Source organism: Hemibagrus wyckioides, linkage group LG28, assembly GCF_019097595.1.
Source record: "Hemibagrus wyckioides isolate EC202008001 linkage group LG28, SWU_Hwy_1.0, whole genome shotgun sequence".
Classification (NCBI taxonomy): Eukaryota; Metazoa; Chordata; class Actinopteri; order Siluriformes; family Bagridae; genus Hemibagrus; species Hemibagrus wyckioides.
The window spans coordinates 19,643,790-19,666,017 of NC_080737.1; the positions used below are offsets into that span (position 1 = coordinate 19,643,790).

Consider the following 22,228-nt stretch of genomic DNA (forward strand, 5'->3'; position numbering starts at 1 on the left):
TTGTAAAATGCAACAACCTGGCAACGCTGCTGAATCGCCGCGCCTAATAAAATGACGTCACCCGCCGTGGTCCTCTCAGAGAGTAGCTCTGCCGCACGAGCAGAATACTCTCTCTGTACGAGTGCACTACAAATACGAATGGAACGTTTCCTCCTGCACCCTACATAGTGCACTTCTGTATCGAGGAAGAAGATATTTGGGATTGAGCCCTACCTCATCGGTTTAGTGTTCAGTCAACAAGAACAACTACAAATGAGATTAAATGGATATGATCTTAATGTTTTATAACTTTAAAAACAAACCAAAATAAACAGCAGTCTATAACAAGGCCCAGTTAAAAAAAATAAACAAATTGTTCATCCAATTAGTGAAATAAATGGAGAAACAGGCTAAAAAATATTAACAGGTAAATAATAAAAATAAATAATAATAATAAAAAAAAAACTAATGACTGATATCCATTTTAAAAAAAAAAAAAAACATTAAAAATGGCTAAAAAAAAAGCAAATTAAACAAGTCATGTTTTAAAACTTTAATAGCTAGTTTTTTTTTTTTTTAAAAAAGCAGTAATAATTTTGCATGATATTATAGATATACTCTGATGCGGTATATTGCTTAAAAATCCAAGGAGCTGCTCATCGGATATAAATAAGAAAAATAAATATCTTGGTGTTCACCGAGTGCATGAGGTGTGGCGACTTTACACACCTCTTCATCATCTTTTCCAGAGTCATTAATAAAGCATCTATAAAGTCACACCCCACACACACACACACACACACACACACACACACACACACACAGAGCAAAAGCTTCACGGGAACAAAGCCATTGAAAAAGCAGTTTGCTTTATTTCAGTTTTTTCCCTTCTCAATGAGTTCATTATACAAGAGGAAAAAAAGAGCAATTATGTTTTACATCTCTGAAAGCAGAGGATAAACAACATGTAAGGAGAAAAGGCTGCAGGAACCGAGGAGCGGCCCGGACAACAGAACTTAAATACGCAAAAGGAAAAAAAGGAACGCTGGAGGAGTTTACAGAGGAAAAGACGTGAGCCTGTACAGATAATGAGGTGGGTCCGACGTACGCCGATCAGATTCACTTCTCAAACAGGAGGTGGAGGAAAAAAACCCCAAAACGAACAACGTCCCGTTTGTGGAATAGGAAAAGTCTTTAAAGCGTTCCTCACACGTTCCACAGCAGGCAGGAGGAGCCTCTATTTACACCGGCACAAAGTTCTTGTTTATTTTTTTGACAGCCAAAAGCACCTTTTTAAATTTTCCATGTGGTTGTGGGATGAGGAGATGCTCGGCTGATATCCTCGAACACTGTGTGTGTATTTCACCGCGCAGTCGAGTTTCACCAACACGTGTTTACAACAAAAACTAAACAAAATGAAAAGAGAAGCCGTGTTGCTCGTGAAATCCATTAAATCCTCTGGACAATGCGTTAACCCCTTTCATGTTGATCATCTATCAGGGCTAAGAGATACATGAGCACAATATCCATATCACACTAAATCTGATGAGTAACAAGACTGCATGGGGTTTAAACAAAACTAACACCCACTTCACTTCAGGAGAACATTTAAAACTGATCTTTCAGGCTCTTCACACCTGATCTGAGTTTATTTTAACTTGAAACTGAAACAGCTTTGCTTCCTTTTTTCGCCTTTAAACAGCGACTCGACACTTTAATGCAGCCACGATTCAGTAGGAAAGAGGCAGAGGGTGGCAGGAAAAAATGATCTTTTACAATTTCAGGTCTTGTTTAACAAAATAATCACCAATTCCTACAGCAACAGATCAGATACTACACGGAAAAAAAAAATCCAAGCACCATTTTAACGTTCAAGTGCCCTATGTTCTCTCTCTCCCTCTCACACACACACACTTAGTGTTTCAAACAGCTCAAAAATTATATAATGAATCTCTCTCTCACACACACACACTTATATTCCTTTAAACGCTGACACGGTGCTTTAAAAACCAAAAAAGGGTCAAAGACTGGATTTTCGCACACTGGAAGGTAAAAATATAAAGTAAAAAAAAGAAAAAAAAACCCCAAAAAGCTTCAGTCTTTCACGAGTAGATATCTAGAACAAAAATCCTCAAATTATGGGGTGTGACAGTTTTATTTGAGTAAAATGTGCCCTTTCATAACAGAGCAAAAAGGCGCTGATTAGGATATTTCATATATTTATTTAAAAAAAAAAAAAAAAAAAAAAAAAAAGGCTAAAATGTCATGGTTTCCAGTAAAAATGACACACTGCAGTTCATCAAGACACGTTCATCAATCCTCAGTCACGCTGCTCAGAAAACTACAGCTCGACCCCGCTGGTGGGGCGATTTTGGCGAAGGGGGCGGGGTGACAAAACAACTCACCATGAGGGTTTCTTTTTTCTTCTTTTTTTTTTTTAAATCATTCTTCTTGAAATGGAAAATAAATAACGAGGATCTTGAAGAGAGTCTGCTTAGAAGAGTCCCAAGCTATCACGTCTGTGTGTGTATGTGTAATATATATATATATATATATATATATATATATATATATATATATATATATATATAAATAATATAAGTAATACATTTTTATATATAGATATATTTAGATATATCTCTCTATACGGTGCTTTAGCAGGAAGTGTCCCGTTCTGGTGCTCCTATGGTTCAGTCTGTGGTGGTCCAGTGACGGATGAAGGACAAATGACAAACAAACTAATGAGTGAGAAATAGAGAGAGAGAGAGAGAGAGAGAGAGAGAGAGAGAGAGAGAAAGAGAGAGAGAGAGAGTCCTTGGTTCTAGCTCAGAGCCTCCACATGATGAAGTGAAGGATGCATCAGCTCCATTATCAGGCCTTGCTCTCCTCCACTTTAACGCTCTGTGGTTTAATGGCTCCGGTGCGGTTCGGCTTCCCCGGTCCAACTACAGCGGCCTCCTGCAGTTTCCCAGGAATTACAGATGAGGAAGAGGACACTTTCAGATCGGATACAACCTGCCGAGCCTCACGAAGGACCTTCACAAGAACGACAGAAAGGAGACCATCAGTGCCATAAAACGTGCTTTAAATACATTATAAAAACATCATTACATAATTCCGACAGCTGGAGTGGTGAAGATCATTTTAATAGAACAGTCTCCAAAATAAAGGGGAGAATGCTTAGACTTACAACGAGAGACTTATTTTAATGCTGAGTCACTTTTCTACAAGTCCTGTGTAAATAATGCACGATTTCTTCAGTTTTAATTCTTTCTTGATACGAGTATTAGTCAGCATCTGGATTTTTTTAGACTGGTAAAGATTTACAGAATGTAAGTTTTTTGGATTTGAGACGCAGCTCATGACGACAATCACGATGATGGAGGAAAGCTGAGAGCTCAGTGATGTGTTTAATGTCGAAATGAAATCGCTAAACATTTCACAGCTCCACATGAAAAGCTTCAGCATGCACAAATAAGGAACACTGCCTAGCTTCTGCATGCATTACACATTACTTTATATGCATTAACATTAAATACAATTATTTTGTGGATGTTCCACAGCATTTAATACACATAGCACCACACCACTCCATTACTCAGTTTTTATATTATATGGTAATATAACAGCAGTTTCTTTATTTTTTTAAATAAACATCTGGCAATCAAGGTAAAACTGAGCATAATATTTAAAAATGATTAACAATGTTTCATAGCTGCAATGTTTTATATTTTGATTGTACAAATACACAAATATGAGAAAAATAAAAGAAGTGGATGAACTGGAATTACCTATATTTTTTTTGTACAGTGGGTGGCTCACCTTCGTGCCCTCCTCTGCACCCTTGTTAGGGGGCTCCGGGTTGGTAGGGGGAGTGGAGTGGGTAGGATCGCGGCCTGGGCTCGTGTAAGGGGTAGAGTGCATAATTACAGCCTTGTTTACCTGCATTACAGGTCTCTGGATGGGGTTTGGGAAAGGCCCGCTGGTAGGGGTACGCATGTGCATCACCATGTTGCCCTGTGGAGGGGGCACCTGAGAGAAAGAAAACAAATAGTTAGGAATGGTTAAAAGGTGTGCGCTGGGAATTTTCTGTAAAGGTACACACCTGTTGAGTGTAATGTCCGGGGAGCGGGCCGACATTCGGGGGGGCACCGGGGCCCGACGGCTTCCCACTGGGGCTGGCTGAACCTGGTCTGGAGCAAAAGATGAAAAGGAAATTAGTAAGGATTTAAGATTAAAAAAATAAATAAATAGAGAGTAAAAAACCAGTAAGCTCACTTGTGCAGCGGGTACGCACCTGTACGAGCCACCAGGTATCCCAGGTGAGTGGCTGGTTTTATCAGGAAATTGAAATCCTTTCATCTCCAGCTGAGATGGCTGAAAAACCAAAATATAAAGGTAAATGGGAGGAAAAAAAACAAAAAATCAAGAACACAACCAAAACCAATAGTTATCTGGTCACCTCTCGGCTGGCCGCGATGACAGGCGGCTGGGATGCAGGGGGGATGATGCGGCGTGGGGCACCGACGGACAGGTTCTGTCCCTGCTGGAGCTGGATGGACTGCGGGAGGATCAGGTGCTGCTGGGCCGAGCCGTAACGCAGCTGAGAGCCAGGTAAAGGCACCGTCACCTACAAACGTGTACAAAACATACAGGTTCAATTTAAACTCCATACACTGGTCTAAAACACCAAATCCAGATCGTCCAACTAGAAACCCCTAAGAGCTCCTAACAACCCGAGACATTAACCCGAGTTCTGCATGTGACGTCAAACCAACATGGCTATAATTGTTTCAGACACCAGATTTTTTTTTTATCGTGGACAGATTAACAAAATAAATCACAATACCTGAATGAGCTGCGAGTCCATGAGCTGAGACGTGCCCATTCCTGCAGCCTGGTTGATGGCGCTGTCGTAAACCAGGGCCTGGCTGCCGTTAATCGGCTGGAAGTGTGAGCCGGATTGTGGCTTCACCATCTCCGAAGGCTGCATGCCGGGGAATGCCGAGTATGGCCCTTTGAGAGGGGCTGCTCCAGAAAGCACCATCGCACTCGGGTGGGAGAGGCTGGGCTGCATGTACACCTGTGACCTGCAGGTAAAAATCAAGGAAAAAAATAAATAAATGGACGATTGTTCACCATTCCCCATGGGCAGCAAAAATTATTTCTGGATTTTATTTTGCGTACCGGAAAGTAGGGATTGAGTTGAACATCTCCTGGGACTGAGAGACGGGCAGACCACCCCGGAGTCCCAGCTGAGCCTGAGCCTGCAGAGATGTGTGGAGGGAGATGGGGATCTGCTGAGCAGCTGCAGCCTGATACACACACAAGGAAATATGAATTTATGACCAAAACCAGGAACTGTGAGGAAACATTACACTGCATTACAGGTTAATCAGCTTCTAACCTGAGGGTAGCTCTGTTGCTGAGTCATTGTTGGAGGCACCAAACGAGGCTGGCTTGGAAACACGTGGCCATCCAGGTACAGAGGTGGGATGTGATTACCTACACAGGTGACAAAAACATTTAAAGGTGAAACATACATAAAAAGAACTGCTTTCAGTCCTGAAAGACAGACATGAGAAAAAATCTGACCTTGCATGGAGACGGAGGGAGCGACAGAGGCTACAGGCATAGGAGGCATGGAGACACCTCCAAAAGAGCTGTAGCTGACTGCACTGGATGAGCTGCAGGGGGGCTGAGTGACTGACCCGGCGCCGCCTGGAGAACCCTGCTCAGGGAGGGACTGAGAGTTCTCCCAGGCTTTACGAGCAGACTCCATCTGCACAGAGTGGTGTAAATAGCAACGAAATATTAAACTGTAGAAACCAAATCCTGTTAACACAAGGCTCTAACACATGCATGTGCATGGCTAAAGGGTTTATCTAAATCTCCTTGTACATGCAGTGTGATGTACCTTGAGTGTGAGGTCAGTGGTGGGGAAGGAAATGGGATTGAGGTTTATGCCAGGCTGCAGGTGATCTCTGCGCAGCATAGGAATACCCTGAGCAAGGCCAGCCTAAAACACACACAAAACAGATCAGGCAAAAAATTTGTATGCTATGAAGATAAGTATAAAATAAATAAGTACACTGTAACAAACATTATCACAGTAACAACAACTAGAACAGCATCTATAATAGTAACCAACAAGGTAACGTTAACAACACTGCAATGAAGCTCCTGAAACCCACATTGCTGGCAAGAGCATCCTGCAGTTTGGTGACCGGGTTGGACACGGCCACCGGTGCCGATCCTGGAGGGAGGCTAAAGTCCGAGTCCTTGGCACTGACTCCGAACTCGATGGGTGGGACGGGGAGGACGTTTTCAACATGGATGTCCACTCCGTTAACGGGAGTGATGGGGCCTTCCAGACGCTCTACTCCCTCAGAACCCTTGCGGTTCTTCAGGGAGCGCTCATTTCCGATAGGTCCCGGTTTGTGCTCTTTGCTCTGCTCTGGTCCTGCATCTGAATCCTGGAAGAGACAGAGTTACGGCAATGAATAAATAATAAAAAAAAAAAATCTAATAAATATTTATAGACACTAAGTATTTGTTAACTTTTTGAAAGAGAAATATTAATAAATCAAGCACAACCTCTGAATTTGGTTCACTCCCGGTGTATGAAACCTGCTTTGTCCACGAGTCTCCACCAGACGACTGAACTGCAAGAGCTTCAGAGTGAAGGAAAAAAACAATTATGGAACTGTACAAAACCTGTTCATTTGTTAAAGCCATTCCTATATCAGATTGAAGAGGAGTATGGTGTTACCTGTGCTGTTGGTCTCCCAGATCTCAGTGCCAAGGTTATTGCTTGAGAGCGTTTCATCGGGCTGCTCGATGGAGATACCGCCCTGCTTCTTGGCGAAACGAGGAGGCATTTTTGAAGTGATTGCTCTGTTCTTTACCGTTACCTGTGGACACACACAATTTTAAATTTCAAAACAATCTATATAGTTCTTTTCTCATAAGATTAACTTGATATATTAAATTATTTTACAATTTTTCTTTATTGTAAGTGTTACTATAAGTTGAATTGACTAAAACTCACAGGCGCTCCTTGCTCCTTCCTCCTTCGCTCGTCTTCCTGTGGACGCCGCTGTTTTTTGGCGAGGGCATCCTGGAATCCGTCAGGACTCGGAATTGAGACTCTTGAATCGCTTTCAACTGTTGGAAAGAGTTCCACTTTTAAACATGAGTTTTCCCTGTATGTAGCAAATTATAAAACATTTATTAATGAATAAAAATCCAGATTCTTTTTGCTTTAATTTGGCTCTTACTTGGATAGCTGTTGATGTCGTATTGTGAAAGAGGCTCAGATATGTCTCCCTTCATGCTCCTCGGCTTTAGATCTTTCTCCAGCTTCTTCCCCGAAGCTTCAGTATTGCTGGTGGACAGGGCGTCTTCTGTCTGCTCCACACCATACACCGGCCCTGCATTCAAGCCCGAAGCGGTGTCCTCAGAACTCCTGCACAAAATAAAACCGGTAACTATTTCTTCTAGCTTACTACACAGATAAGCGGACATGTCTCTATCAGACCATCTGAACTCACCGTCTGCAGTTGGTCGCTACTCCGTTCTGCCACCCGTCGTTTCGGTTAGATGAACCACCGCTAGATGGAGTGTCTGTGGATCGAGGCATCTTCGTGCTCTCCAAAATGTCACTCTTACGATTCTGTCTGTCCACCAGAGGGCGCTGGCTAGAGAAACTTCTCTTGGAGAGCTCTCGTTTCTCAGAGCCTGGCTCTCCATGGCCTGGTTCCACAGGTGCATCGCCACGTTTCTCTCTCCAGTCATTCAAGTCACTGTTTTCTGAGCCAGTCTCCCAGTCCTCACCCTGAGGCAGGAAATCCTGCTGCCTATTTCCAGAATACTGACCAGGCCAATGGTCTTCTCCCGTTTTGGATCGACCTGACCAAGGATTTGTGAAATCCCCGTTGACGTACTCATCACTGTTCCACTGCCCTCCGGTTTCTCGTTCCTGGCGTAGACGTCTAAATCGCGGAGGTTTGTCTTGGCGGGGAGGGCGTCGCCTTCTCAGTGGCCGGTTATCAGAATTATCGTTGTCTAAATGGTAGTCTCCTTCCCGATCTTCGACTCCATTCTCAAAAGACGAAGCAAACTTTGGAGGATATTTAAGAGAGTCACCTTCTGCAGATTTTCTAGAGAAGGAGTCGCCTGTAAAGTTGTAGCCGTTCTCCTGAATGGATCCGCTTGCAAACTGGTTCCCTCTTCCCCTCCAAGTGGAAAAATCTTTTGATCCAAACCCACGGTTATATCCTGTGTTCAGGCGTGGAGGAAGGGAGCGTCCGAAACTTCTCATCTTTGAGGGTTTTTCCCTCACTTCTACACTAGTGCTCTGATCGTTATTGTAAATCTTATTAGAACGCCATGAATCCCTATCTGCCCTTTTAGTATCTCCAGAAGTGGAATAAGCAGCTTCTCCGTTCTCTCCGTTTTTCTGGCGGCGCCGTTTAGGCAGCTCTTCATATTCTGAGGCCTCGCTCAGAGTCTCGCTCACATTCCGTCTTCGTGGTTTGCCTCTTTGCAAATCCTCAGTTTTGACAAAATCCCTCGACCCTCGACCCCGGCCTGTTCGCTGGATATTTCCGGTGTTGTACACACCCCTATTGTTGTCGCTGCGCCCTCCTCGGCCTCCACCCCGCGAGTTAAACTCTCTGAAACCTCTGCCTCGACCTCGCCCTGCCCCTCTGGCTCCAGCAAACGCCTGCTCTTCATCGATAAAGATCCAGTTGTTGCGACGAGGCGCTGGAGGTTCTCTGCTTTCAGAGTTCTCCTTCACCTGGGAATTACTGCCATCCCAGCCATTCTCCTTGCTGGATTCTTCATTCAGGTTGCTCGATTTCTCGATTTTTTGACGAGAAGATTGTTTATCCTCGTGAGAGGCCACTGGGGGAGCTGGATGCCTGCTGATTGAAGGCTGGTTGTCCTTTTTCAGGTCATAGACATTGGTAAGGACTTCCTTCTCAAGTCTGTATGGAACAGGCTTCTCCTCTGGTTCAGATTTGGGTTTCTCGTTCTCCTTGTCCTCCACTTTTAGGGCCTTGAGCACCGGTTTCTTGATAGGACCCGTCCTCCTGAGGGTTCTGCCAATCGTTTCGGACGGTTGGCCGACCCCACTGCTACTGCTAGACCCTGGATCGGACCACTGCACGACGTCTTTATCTTTCTTCAGAGAGTCGTCTTTCCTCCAGAAACCAGAGTCAAAACTTTTCTCCTTACCCTCACACGCTTCATCACGAGAATCCAGATTGTCTCTCTGGTGCCGGTTAGAGGAAGCATCCTTCTGGTGCTCGGGTTTTAAGTACTCACTGTGTCCTGGTGGCTGAGGCGTGTCTTCGTCTCGCTGTGAACCAAGAGATATATCGGATCCTCTACTTGGGCGGTAGCTCTGATGGAGGAGATCTTCTGAAGGACTTTCACACCGTTCTAACCCTCTATCCTCATACAAGTCCTGCTGAGAACATGACCGATCGCTCCTGCAAAATGAAAACCAATGAAACTCAAATTGCAAGTTTTTACTTTTTCTAAACACATACAGGAGTTAAAAAGGAAGTCTCGAGTACCTGTCATCTGCCTGACTCCTCTCAGCACTCTCGTGCTGTCTCTGGTAAGGTGGGGTGAAACTGCGTGCTGGTGGGTAGCCATCTTGGCACCAAACTGAGTATGACTCAGAGAGTGCTCTCTTTTCTTGGTGCATGCTGGGATGGCAGCCCTCGTCTGACGCAGACCCAGGGCTGTTGAGGCGGTCCTGCTGCACGGCTGACTTCCCTACGCCGGTAGAAAAAAAGCGTGTAAATAAATACCTTCTGTATTAAGCAAAAATTCTATGTTTCTGGTTCTGGGTTGATTAACATACCAGAAGAATGGACGTTAGAAGTATAATAATCGACTGTCGAGCGCCCCTGGGTCATGCGTGGGTCCATGTAAGGGGGCATCATCATCCAGCGGGGGTCAAAGCCAAGCACGTGAGGGGGGTAATAGCCTCTCTGAGATGGACCGGAGCCTGACTGCTGCCACTGCTGCATCTTATACACCTGATCCTAAAAACACAAACAGAAAAATTTAAATTGAATTGATACCACATCACCAATATCACCGTGGCTGAGCTTCAAATCTTCAAACATAAATAATCCACACTGTATTTGAGGGAAGAGAGGGATCAAAGTTCCCACAAATGTCTGATGACAGACTACACGGGTTCTACGACAGCAGATACGTGCTCGCCTTTGAAATGCGGTAAAGGCTGATCCTGGAGAATTACAGGATTAAAACTTTAAAGCTCGTCATGCCCAAAGGGATTTTAGCTGCAGCTGCTCACCTGCTGCTGCTGCTGCTTTTGGAAGCGTGGGGGAACAGCTTTCTGGTGCCGTTGAGGGTAGTCAGGACCATCGTCCTCGCTCCTGTAGCTGAAATCATCTCTGTAATCCTGGCTGTGAAGCGAGTCGGATTTCTGCTCGGAAACATCTGCAGGAGTAAAAAGGAAGCAGGATGATCAATCGAGATACACAGACAGCAGTAGAAGCGTGAAGCCATTAAATGATAAAATTATTTATTCCTCACTTAACCAATAACCTGAAAACATACACAGAGCATAATTTAAATAATAATAAAAAAAATACATAATATATATTTAAACACAGATCACCTTTACTTGTTACTCAGTCTATTGTTTGTACCTTTATTTCCATGCTGCCAGGCTTCCTGATGAGGTTTTCCTATCTCTCTCCCAGGTGACAGCAAAAGCTCCTTACTTTCTGCTCCATGCGCGTCTCCAGGGTGTGCTGGTCTCTCGATTTTGCCGAATTTCTCGTCCAGTTTCTTGAGTTTCTCAGCACAAGCAGCCAGTCTCTCCTCTCGCGCACGCCTCTCCTCCTCCTCACGCCTTCGACGTGCCCTTTCCACGGCCTCAGAGACGTCCGGAGAGATGAATTTTCCCCGAGGAGGAAGAGGAGCAGAACGCTGATGCTCATCCTGTTCCTCCACAGACTCACTCACGCCGCTGCTCTTCTGCTGTGGCTAATAAAATAAATACGTAAATAAAACAAAACCTCAGAGAAGATTATTTGCGACGATTGAGAGCTCTTGCTTTTATTACCTGCGACTCTGTGGAGCCGTATCTGCTGTTGGCTTTTCTGGAAGGCAAAGGATCGTGCTGGTGATGGTACGTGTCCTCCTGACCATCCGAGCTCATGGATGACTGGCGGTCACGACGAGACTCCCACTCTCCCCTAATAACAACAATCCTGTAAATTACTACGGTGCTCAAGTAGACCTATTTATTCATTTACGATAAAATGATTAAAAGACACACCAGATCTTGCTCTTCTCACTGGGGGAATGATCCTCTTCATCGTCACTGAATTTGAGCTTCTCACTGTAATCCACCTCCTCATGAAGACCTGGAATGATGATCAGTTTGTTTATACCAAACATCTGAGCAGTGTATCATAACTAGCTACAAAACATTTGTGACTAGAGCTGTAACTTTAAAAAGTGATTATAGTCCAGTGTTTATACAATCTGAAGAAGAATGTAAAATTATGTTACTGTTGTAACAGCATGCGTATTATTTCCAGCATTCTTTCTTTTGATTTGTTTTGCGTGTTTACCTGCCCATCCGTCCTCGCAGTCATTGTCCAGGTCGTCCAGGTCTTTCAGATCGTCTGGGTTGATGATGGCAGGACGGGAAGGCCGGTCTCCAGGACGCCGAATTGGCCGGGGAGAGGGACGAGATGGGACCCGGGCAAAACGATTCTCTCTCCTTACGTCTCCGCTACAAACAGAACGGGTCATTAATTTAAATCGAATCACAAATTTGAATCTGTTCCTAATTATAACTACAAGGATTTATAATAAATATTTTATAAAACAGCAAACTTTCAGATACTGGAAGTTTTCGTTTTAGAACATCAGCATGGACCGTAAACGAGTGTTCTGTGGTCACAGGCTGTTAAGGGTATACAAGTACTCACTTGGTTGGCTCAGGAGGAGGATAAGTGGGTCTAAACGTGGGTCGAGCATCAAAGCGCATAGGGGCAACAACAGCAGCAGCAGAGCCGTGCTCGGAAGAACCCGGGCCATCACGAGTCTCCTTGGGACACATCTGGATGGGGAGTGAAGGGGCATTTAAAAACATTTAGCAACATGTGAAAGGTAACATGCAGCATTATAAGCTAAACTTTTCTACTGCGGAGGGAAAAAGAAAAAATAAGAAAAAAAAAAAAGCCCCATCCTAATCTGCTGAGTGACAACTGACCGACATTCACTGAGGATTTCTCTCTTTTCTAAACCAATAATTTTAATTACTGCTTTATTACAATTTAGATTTACATGCAATTTTGGAAAGGAATTCCTAATTAACAAACCTGCAAACCCTTTATTTAGAAATAAAGACTTTGTTAGCAATTTTTATAGACTAATGCGAGCTACTAAAATGGGGAAAAAAATGCTTAAAAATACAAAAAGGGATGAAAAAGAAGCATGGGTCTAGTAACAGATACAATAATGATCATCAAGAAAAAATTATAATTATCATCATAATTTAAAAAACGGGGGAAAAAAAAACAAACAAAAAAAAAACACACCACCACAATGATACTAAAACACACACCAACGTTAAAATTTAACTTCTGAAACAAATAAAGCTATTTCTGTATTAATTAACATTTACTGTATGGAACGCTTACAAAGGCAGGCAGCATGTCATGATAGGTGGTGGTGGAGGAGTGATGGAGCTGATACTGCAGCCCAGGTGTTGGTCGACGAGTGGGTGGTGCCAGTCGAAGAGAAGGGTCCTTTGGGTCAGGAGACGTCGCGGGGGCGGCGTTGGTGGAAGAGGAAGAAGTGGAGGTGGAAGATGAGGATGGAGGAGGAAGAGGACTGGTAGCCTCAGGAGAGGCACTGGTTTTGCCCTCTGTATCAGAGGAGAGGGCTGAGGACAGAGATGGGGGCTGCAGGTACCTCCCTCCACCCTCCCTCCAGCTGGTCACGTCTGAACACACAGACACACACGAATACACTTAAAAGTATACGTGACTTCTACACAAGTAGAATTCCTACATTCAGAATTATATCTCATGTCTCATGCCTAAAAACATTTTCTTTACTCATTTATACACATTTATTTTTTTACGTGACTTTCAAGGACGTCAGCGCCGAATGTCGGACCTTGAATTCACTTCAATTGGCATTCGGAGCGGATAGAAGGCGACAAGGTTTTTTTTGCTTTGCGCACATGTAGCGTAGGTCATCGCACATTTCAAATCAATGACCTTTGGGTTTGTGTGCGATCGCTGTGTATTTAACAGACATAAAAGAGCCGTAGGTCAGAGACTCACTCTGAGGGCGGAGGCTTGGTCCTGGCCCATACGACGGATCGAAGGCGCTTTTTTCCTTGCCAGCCTTGTCCTGTTCTCCTGCTGCTTTCAGCGTCGGAAATTCCTCGTGAGAGAAGGGCTGCAGTCGGTTTGAGACCCTTAAACCTACAGGAAGCGCGAGCGTTACACACACACACATCAAACGTGTACACACTGACTCATGCTGTTTGGTTTCAGGTGAGAACAATAACAGGCACAAAGAGCTAAACGTTCATAAATATCTGAATTAGCTGTTTATTGTAAACTCAAACTTACCAGGGATTGAGCTTATTTACTTTGCACTTAACTAATTTTTGGCAACAAAATAAAACTAACAGAAAATTGTTGCAATGTTTCAGTCTAAAGCAGAAATTTAACAATAACCCAAAAGTTAAGGTTTTTTTTTTTTTTAAATAATAATACAAATAATAATACAAATGAAACTTTAAAATTGATTAAAAACTCTTCACTCTTGCTCCTTAAATAAACAAATACCAGTGCTGGCCAATTCAAGTTAAGTAACATTCAAAGATTCCAAGGAAGAAGATTTATAACAAGGAATCTCTAGAATGTTCGCCACTCTGTTTGACACACACCCACATGCATGATCATGCAATGTCGTTCAGCCTTTTTAAAAAGCCAGACACATCCTAAAAGATTCTCAAGGACTCCAGCGTGCTGAATGTCGGGCCTTGAATACACTTCTACTGGCACTCGGAGCCGATAAAGGCGACGAGGTTCTCGTTTCTTTGTGCACGTGTAGCGTACGTCATCACGTGTGTCAAGTCAATGACCTTTGGGTTTGTATCTAACAGGATAAAAAGAAAGTGTGACAGGATGTGATGAGCGTTACCATCTTGATCTAGTGCCTTTCCATTTAGTTGTGCCCATTGCTTTGGTCCACCGGTGCTTGTGCTCTGTAAAGAAACGGAGCATGAAGGTTAATACGTCCCTCATGTTTTTAAGTGTGGATTTGAAAAGAACTCTTTACCATGAGAGTGGTGTGTGTTTATCAGGGTTCCTCTCAGAATAATAAACCCCAATAATGTTTTTTATATTAAAAATACAAGATAACGTTTAACCATTGCGCTCTTTAATAATTCTAATGGAGTTCCTGATCACCTTCAAATTAACAGAAATAATATATCGCAGCTCTGTGCACTGTAATGGTTTCATTTTTTACCTCCTGGCTGGCTGCCACTGTAGGCTTCTGAAGATTGGAGACGGATTTCTGCAAAGGCAGCGGCTGCTGCAACTCCGGCGGCTGTGCTGTCAACACAACGGAACTGAAACGGAAAATAAGCAGAGACATGATTATCTTCACCGAGGTGTCGACTCTGCTAATTAGAGGTTTTTATTTACAGATCCATTTATGATCATAAAGCATCATCCGAACAAGCATAAGAAGAAATATCTGACATGAAGGATTAGTAAAGTTTTCTCTATACACACACACACACGTGTGTTATTATCAAAACTCCATATCATCAAAGTCTTAAATTATCTTTCAGTTACTGAACAAACCTGGAGCTGCTGAAGAGAACAGGGCAATTTATCAAATAAATTTAATTAAATATGTACACACATACACCAATCAGCCATAACATTACGACCACATTATGTGAAGTGAATCAGACTGAGTATCTCCTCATCATGGCACCTGTTAGTGGGGGGGATATATTAGGCAACAAGTAAACATTTTGTCCTCAAAGTTGATGTTAGAAGCAGGAAAAATGGACAAGCGTAAGGATTTGAGCGAGTTTGATGAAGGGCCAAATTGTGATGGCTAGACCACTGGATCAGAGCATCTCCAAAACTGCAGCTCTTGTGGGGTGTTCCCGGTCTGCAGTGGTCAGTATCTATCAAAAGTGGTCCAAGGAAGGAACAGTGGTGAACCGGAGACAGGGTCATGGGCGGCTGAGGCTCACTGATGCACGTGGGGAGTGAAGGCTGACCCGTGTGATCCGATCCAACAGACGAGCTACTGTTGATCAAACTGCTGAAGAAGTTAATGCTGGTTCTGATAGAAAGGGTTCAGAATACACAGTGCAGGACGGGTCAGGGCTGTTTTGGTAGCAAAAGGTGGACCAACACATTATTAGGCAGGTGATCATAATGTTAAGCCTGATCGGTGTACATACACTTATACAGTATAGTAAGAGATAGGAGACATAATACACATCATGATAAACAGAACTGCTGTGTTTCATCTTGACACTTAATTTACACCTCCAAAAATAAATCAACATTTCCTTTTCAATGTTTTTCTTCAACTTCAAACCACAGACACGGCTCACACCTTCTGTAATTTTTGATCACAGATGTCTGATCTCCGAAAGCCCATTCTCACAAAATGAACCAAGAGGGCTTTTTATTCATTTGATTCTAGCCATGTAAAACAAAATAAAAATGAAACTAAATTAGCAGGAATAATTGTTTGGGACACATGAACAGCGAGGATGGTCAGATAGTGGACGATGAAAAGAAAAATGAAGGGAAAAAAAATAAAACAGCTCTATTTAAACAGCAAATCACCAAGAATTCTGTCACCCTTCTGAGTTTAACACACCGAATAATGTATATGTTGCACTTACATTTTGCCCTTGAGCTGCCATAGTACATGTCCCCTGACCATCACTCCCATATGTGTTTCTGCCCCAAACTGTTACCACAAAATCTGAAGCACAAAATTGTACAGAATGTCCCTGTATGCTTTTCCCTTTACTGGAACTCAAACCCTGTTCCATCTTGACGCACACAGATCAGGTCCATGAAGACCTGGTGTGGAGGTGAAAGTTGGAGAAAGTGGAAGAACTTGAGTGTCCTGCACAGAGCCCTGACTCTGCCTCAACCCCACTGACCACCTTTGGGATGAACTGGAACTGAAGTCTCCTCAACATCACAGTATGATCTCACTAATGCTCCTGTAGATGAATGATCACTAATCCCCACAGCCATGAAGTAGAGCATATTATCCACTTATTAACAGCAAAGGGGGAAAAACTGTGCTTGGAAATGACTGAAGCATCATCAACTGCTCATGGACCGAGGAAACTGCTTTGTTGACCGGTTAACAGTTGATAAGTAATAACCTGAAACACTGACCAGAAAATTGGGGATGAACTATCTATGCCAACACCCAAAAAACCCCAATACATCACACATCCTTAGAAAAGTTTAGTGAGACACACACTATCACAACTCAACAGTCACACAGCATTACCTTGAGCTTTCCTATTTATAATCTCTCACACACAGTTTCCTGTTCTTCTCACACACACAGAGTGTGGTCCTTCAGCTTGGGGAAATGCTCGCATGATGACGCACCTCGGTTTCCAAACCAAGGACAAGAGAGGAACACACAAACATTTCTGAAAGTATTCTCCATCTTTAGACCCAGCTCTCCATTCATACGTATTTCACCAGCTCTCTCTATTCATATCTCTCTGATTGAAAAAAGTCAATTAGGAAAGCTCAAGAATTTTTGTAAACCTACAAGGGGCAGTGAAAATAAATTAATAAAGATGGAGAAGAAAAATAAGGCAGACCTTCTATATGGAAATAACTCCACTCTACACAGTGAACTAACCTAGTTAGTGAGTTGTTAGTGATAGTGCTACCATTATAGGTTGAACATGGTGTGAGCTGTTTTGTCCGTTAACGTTTAGGGAATTCTCTGGCTAACGCTTTGAGAGAGAGAGAGAGAGAGAGAGAGAGAGAGAGAGAGAGAGACACTGCCCACCTCTTTTGATCGGGTTGTTCCTGCTTGTTCGCCCATCCTGTTCCGTCTTTGGGCACAATAATCACGTTTGGATCGTTTCCTCTGTTCTCAGACTTCAGGCTCGGCAGGTGAGCAGGCGGGGGCATGCGCCGGGCAGCGGCCACTTTACCAAGACTCTGTAAGCCATGTCGAGCAACAACTGCAGTGGGGAATTAAACACCAGTTAGTGACCACAACAAATGAACACAGTGCGCGCACACACACACACACACACACGTGTCAATTAGTTTTTAATGGTATGTTTTAATAATAATACTAATAAAGTGTGTTTAATACTTCAAAATCTTAACATTTGTGCGTTTTTATATAAAGTTTCTATAGACTTGTGTAAACAATTAAAATGCTGACCCAAGTAACACCACAGTGAGAGGGAAAAGGAACCACAAATAAAAAAATTAACAATAAAAACACAAAATCATGTAAAACGTAAAACACAAAATAAATTTAACAATTTAAACCAAGAAAACAAGACAAATGACAAAACAAATAATATAAAAAGTAATAAGTACTAAATGTTAAAATAAAAAAAGCAATAAAATGGGAAAAGACAATAAATATAAATTCTTTTTTAAATAAAAATAACTGAAGATTAAATAATAGGTTTAATAAAAACAAAGTAAAATAAATAAATAAATAAATAGGAACTACAATAAAAAAAAAAGTGTGTAAAAAGAAAACAGTGAATATAAAAATAAATGTGCAGCAAAACCAAAAAAAAGAAAGAAAAGAAAGAACAACATTATAAAAAAAGATAGATAAGACAAAAAATAAAACATTAAAATAATGAAAATGAATAGTTCAGACTGTAAAAAGAAAAATGTAATGAAACACACCAGGTGATGTACAGCAGTGATGTGTACAGTATCCGTGCCTCACCTGTGGTTTTCTGAGTTTCTATTGACTTTCCCTTGTACTTGTCAAATAGGCTGAGCGAGGAATACTTGCTTTTCCCATCCTTGGACTTGGTTATTTGCCCCAAACGATCTGACATTGCGATGAAATGTCATCGAGTATGGAAATTTTTCTCTGCGCCTCTTCCTCTGTACCGTCTGTTTCTGCAGAGACACACACACCGCATTATAACACATTATTAACACATTCATTCTCTATAACAGCAGCTCTAACTCAGATTTAATCCATGTCTCTCTGACTGAACTAAAAAAAAAAAAAAGGATGTATAATTGTCATCGTCCTTCTGAATTCTCCTCATCACCTCACACATGTTAAGGTCTCTCTGCTAGAGAGATAAATACAGTTATTAAACATCAGTTTAGCTCTTTGATGTCTAAAAAATCTAAATGGACAATACTAAAGAAAAAAAAATAAAGGACAGCCTGTGTGTGTGTTCACGAGTTTACAGATGTGTATGAATTTAAAATTTAACGAGTGTTCCTCTGTGTTCTGATGGAAAATCAGGACCTGTGATGTCAGTTTTCTCCCTCTCTCCCACACACACACACTCCGTAACAGACCCCATGCCTGCTCTCTGCCTCGGTGTGGTTCTTTGCACAGGTAAGAAAACAGTAATCACACTCGCTGTGGCCTCACTCCTCTTCTAATAATAAAGTTATTTCACTCAAGCAAATCAAACCTCAAGTGTTGTTTCTGTAAACCTTAAAAATTGTAATTCTATAACTTTTAAAATAATCTAAATTTTAAGCATTAAAGTCTAACATTATTTTAAAAACAGAAGACAGAATCAGGATACCAGTGATATCTCGGTGTAGTGTAACAGAACGTTTCTCATGATACAGACACTACGCTGCCGTATCTCTCGACCCTGCATCAGAACTGGGAAAACAAAACAATCTTTCTGTTCTAGCTGAACGTCAGAGCTTTTCTGCTCATTTTTAATAAAAAGACACGACCACGAGGATGCGCTGCACAGTGATTGATTCTGACAGACACCTGACATCAATAAGCTGGTGCTTGATAAATCATTTGTTAATGATAGAAATGACTAATAACATCCAAAATATCTTTTTTCCTCGATTTAAACCTCCAGATCACTCAGCACTGCTTCAGCTCTGGATGGAAATCTTGCAGTGAGACAAGATCACTTTCTCACTAGGAATCAGACCATGGTCACTTCAATCGGAAGCTCTAGGACCTGCGTGTGATCGCTGTGTTGAGCCTAAAGTACAGCAGAGAACTCATCAGAGCTCCACTGTGAGCAGACCAGAGGAAGTTGAGAGAACAGACTTCCTGAGATAAACCTTAATAGGAGCCACACTGTGAGGAAGCCATCCTCTTCAGGGTGACACCTGATTATAACCCTTTTCAGACAGGATTAAATCTACACAGGAGGTTCTGGGTCATTTCATTGTTTCACTCTGTGATTTTATTTCCATCCAGATTGGCCACGTCAGGGTTTTCCTCCATCTTCCACTGAGAAAAGCGACATAGACATCACATCGTTTAGCTGCTCGTTGGTTTCTTGTATACATTGCGATTTTTGTTTTATTGTATTTTCAGACAGTTGCTGGAAATCTGGTTTGCCCCAACCATGAACGAAGGTCCAGAACCTCTTCCCTCGACCGCAATTACAGAAACACACAGATTTGTAGAAAACATGACCTCCTAGAAACTCTCTCCTCCTGCGCTCATCTTAATGTGAGAGTTTCCTCTCTGAAATATATTACCGCCATCCCTCTGATAAGTTACACTAAACTGAATACAGCTAAACGGAGCTCCCAGAAAATAAAAAATAAATAAAATAAGAAAAACCACATGTTCATCTTTCGTCAGCAAAAATCTAATGGTGACAAAAACACTGACACTAACAAGCCTAAAGTGGATACTTTTTGCAGTAAAACTCATGCGTTTGACGCTGATATTCCAGGCGAAGTCACTTGCTGAACTCACGGACCGTCCCAGCATCCTAAGCGGGAATTCAGAGTTGCCGACGCGTTTTCTTTCTTTAGTTCTATGCAAAATTCCTAGTTACTAAACGCTCGGGTTCCAAGCTCGATGCAGGGATCAGGAAAAGGTTTAACATCTAAATCACTGGTGTAGACGACAAATCAGAGGTCAGTCCGTTAGATTTGAGTGGAGGCGATGTCACTGTTCATCAGACAGAGATACGGGACATGAGAGTGTCTGGTGTAGTGTGTAGGGGGGGAAAAAAGGGAACAGGAGATGTACATAGGTTTGGGACACGACCCTTTAACTCCGTGTAGCCCACAAAATTCTGCTTTGAAGGAGAAATACCATGTGTTTAAAAACCGTAACTTAACATGTTAAAAACCGACTAGTTAAGCTTTATAACCAGGTTTAGGTTAAACACTGAAATATATATATATATATATAAAATAATGTGCTGCTTTTCATTTCAATGCCTAGATTCACATACACTCCAGCTAAATATAAAAAAAACTGTCAAAAAAAAAAAATAAGTTTAATTATTTTCACTTGCTTAAATTTAGTTATAATCTTTAAAGCGGTGTTTCTGTGCTCGAGGCCAAACTGCAGCGCTAATGCTAGCTAGCTAGACTAAATATACAATCACAGACTGAGCACAAACTGGTTAAAATCTTAAACTGGAAAAACGAAATCTTAATTTTTATCGATTGTTTTTAAAATAATTACTCGATCAAACCGACACAAGCTCATCATCATGAATATGAGCTCGAGCTTGCTAATTAGCTAGCAAGGTTTGCTAGCAAGCTGCCAATTTGCTCGAGTGGCAAAAGGAGAGGAAATATTTATACGACTGTATTGTCAATTTTTTAAACAAAAAGAGAGATCGTTTTTAAACAACAAACAGCACTGATCATATTATTATCTCACAATCACAAGCAGGAATGTTGTATGCTATGCTAATGCTGCGTTAGGAGTGAATGTAAACATGGCTAATCACAGGATGCTAGTTAGCATAGCTAGCAAAGGGCTAATTTACCGCGATGGAAAAACAGAAGCGCAGAGATGTGATCTTAACTCTGATTTACATTGTGTTATATACACTCTTCAACATCAAACATCCGCATTACTGACATTGTGAGACTTCATAAATAACGGTCATGCTAATCATCATGCTAAAGGCTAATTTTAATAGATACAGCCCTTTTAGAAAATACAGGACCGTGACTGGAATATAGCGGCGGTGAATAAACACTCGTGATCAATATATATATAAAAAAACCCGGAGAAGTGATGTTTTAATCATAAAAATGGATAAATGTTGCACCTTCACGTCAGCGTCAGTGTGTTTAAAAAACGGGGAGATTAAAGATGAAAGATTCAAGATGGCTGCCGCTCGGAACAAAAGCAACAATAAAGTCCGGAGCTGAAGAGCAGAAAGGGGAAAAAAAGGTTGATTTTAGCATCAAGATGGAGATCAAAACTCACCGAATCAACGTGTCGCGTTCAATTTATATCAGATATTTAGAAATATTTCCACCTGCTGTTAAAATCTAAAAGGATGGATGAGGATTCTCCGGGACAAAATTTGTTAATCTGGGATTTTTTTCTTTCCCGTTTTTTTTTAATGTTGCCTGTAGCTGCGGCTCGGCCTACTGAAATCTGTCGGAAGTGACGTAGTAGCGTGCAGTAGGCGTGCAACAGCGACGTCTGGCGGCTATTTTAGATCATTACACTCCAGCTTTATAATCAGGAGTTTAAGTACTTGGGGTCAACAGTCCAGAGTAATGCAGGTTGGAATGGGTGGAGAAAGGTGTCGGGAGTTCTGTGTGATAGAAAAATATCAGCGAGAATCAAGGGGAAGGTGATACAGGACAGTGGTGAGACCGGCCATGCTGTATGGTTTAGAGACCGTGTCACTGAGGAAGAGACAGGAGTCAGAGCTGGAGGGAGCAGAGCTGGAGATGTTGAGGTTCTCTTTGGGAGTGACACGGTTGGACAGGATTAGGAACGAGTACATCAGAGGGACGGCTCATGTTGGACGTTTGGGGGACAAAGTTAGGGAGGACAGATTAAGATGGTTTGGACATGTCCAGAGGAGGGAGAGTGAGTATATTGGTAGGAGAATGTTGGACATGGAGCTGCCAGGCAGGAGGCAAAGAGGAAGGTCAACGAGGAGGAATATGGATGGAATAAATGAGGATATGAAGCTAGTGGGTGTGTTGAGGAT

At 42.2% G+C, this 22,228-nt stretch overlaps 1 protein-coding gene and 1 non-coding gene across 8 annotated transcripts; both read right to left on the reverse strand.

The window, feature by feature from the left end:
- Window positions 1-831: 831 nt before the first annotated feature.
- Window positions 832-21,667, reverse strand: prrc2b (proline-rich coiled-coil 2B). Of its 7 annotated transcripts, none has more exons than XM_058382763.1 (31): window positions 21,487-21,667; window positions 18,016-18,188; window positions 17,101-17,278; window positions 14,542-14,644; window positions 14,212-14,275; window positions 13,341-13,484; window positions 12,690-12,994; window positions 11,976-12,106; window positions 11,613-11,776; window positions 11,315-11,402; window positions 11,099-11,231; window positions 10,680-11,019; window positions 10,322-10,467; window positions 9,860-10,043; window positions 9,567-9,771; window positions 7,533-9,479; window positions 7,260-7,447; window positions 7,031-7,146; window positions 6,752-6,893; window positions 6,577-6,653; window positions 6,174-6,455; window positions 5,897-5,998; window positions 5,575-5,761; window positions 5,387-5,484; window positions 5,167-5,294; window positions 4,829-5,069; window positions 4,442-4,609; window positions 4,277-4,356; window positions 4,085-4,172; window positions 3,802-4,011; window positions 832-3,015 (listed from the first exon to the last, which is right to left on the reverse strand). In XM_058382763.1, exons 2-31 carry the CDS (start codon window positions 18,128-18,130, stop codon window positions 2,851-2,853), a joined length of 6,519 nt encoding a protein of 2,172 aa, XP_058238746.1. In that variant the 5' UTR covers window positions 18,131-18,188; window positions 21,487-21,667; the 3' UTR covers window positions 832-2,850. The 7 variants fall into 7 exon arrangements, 6 of the variants coding, with proteins under 6 accessions (XP_058238746.1, XP_058238747.1, XP_058238745.1 ...); XM_058382764.1 differs by having other exon boundaries at window positions 3,922-4,011; window positions 18,016-18,194; XM_058382762.1 differs by having other exon boundaries at window positions 18,016-18,194.
- Window positions 13,160-13,293, reverse strand: LOC131348798 (small nucleolar RNA SNORA68). Its single transcript, XR_009203984.1, has one exon. It is a non-coding gene; the product is annotated as a small nucleolar RNA SNORA68 (small nucleolar RNA).
- Window positions 21,668-22,228: the final 561 nt, after the last annotated feature.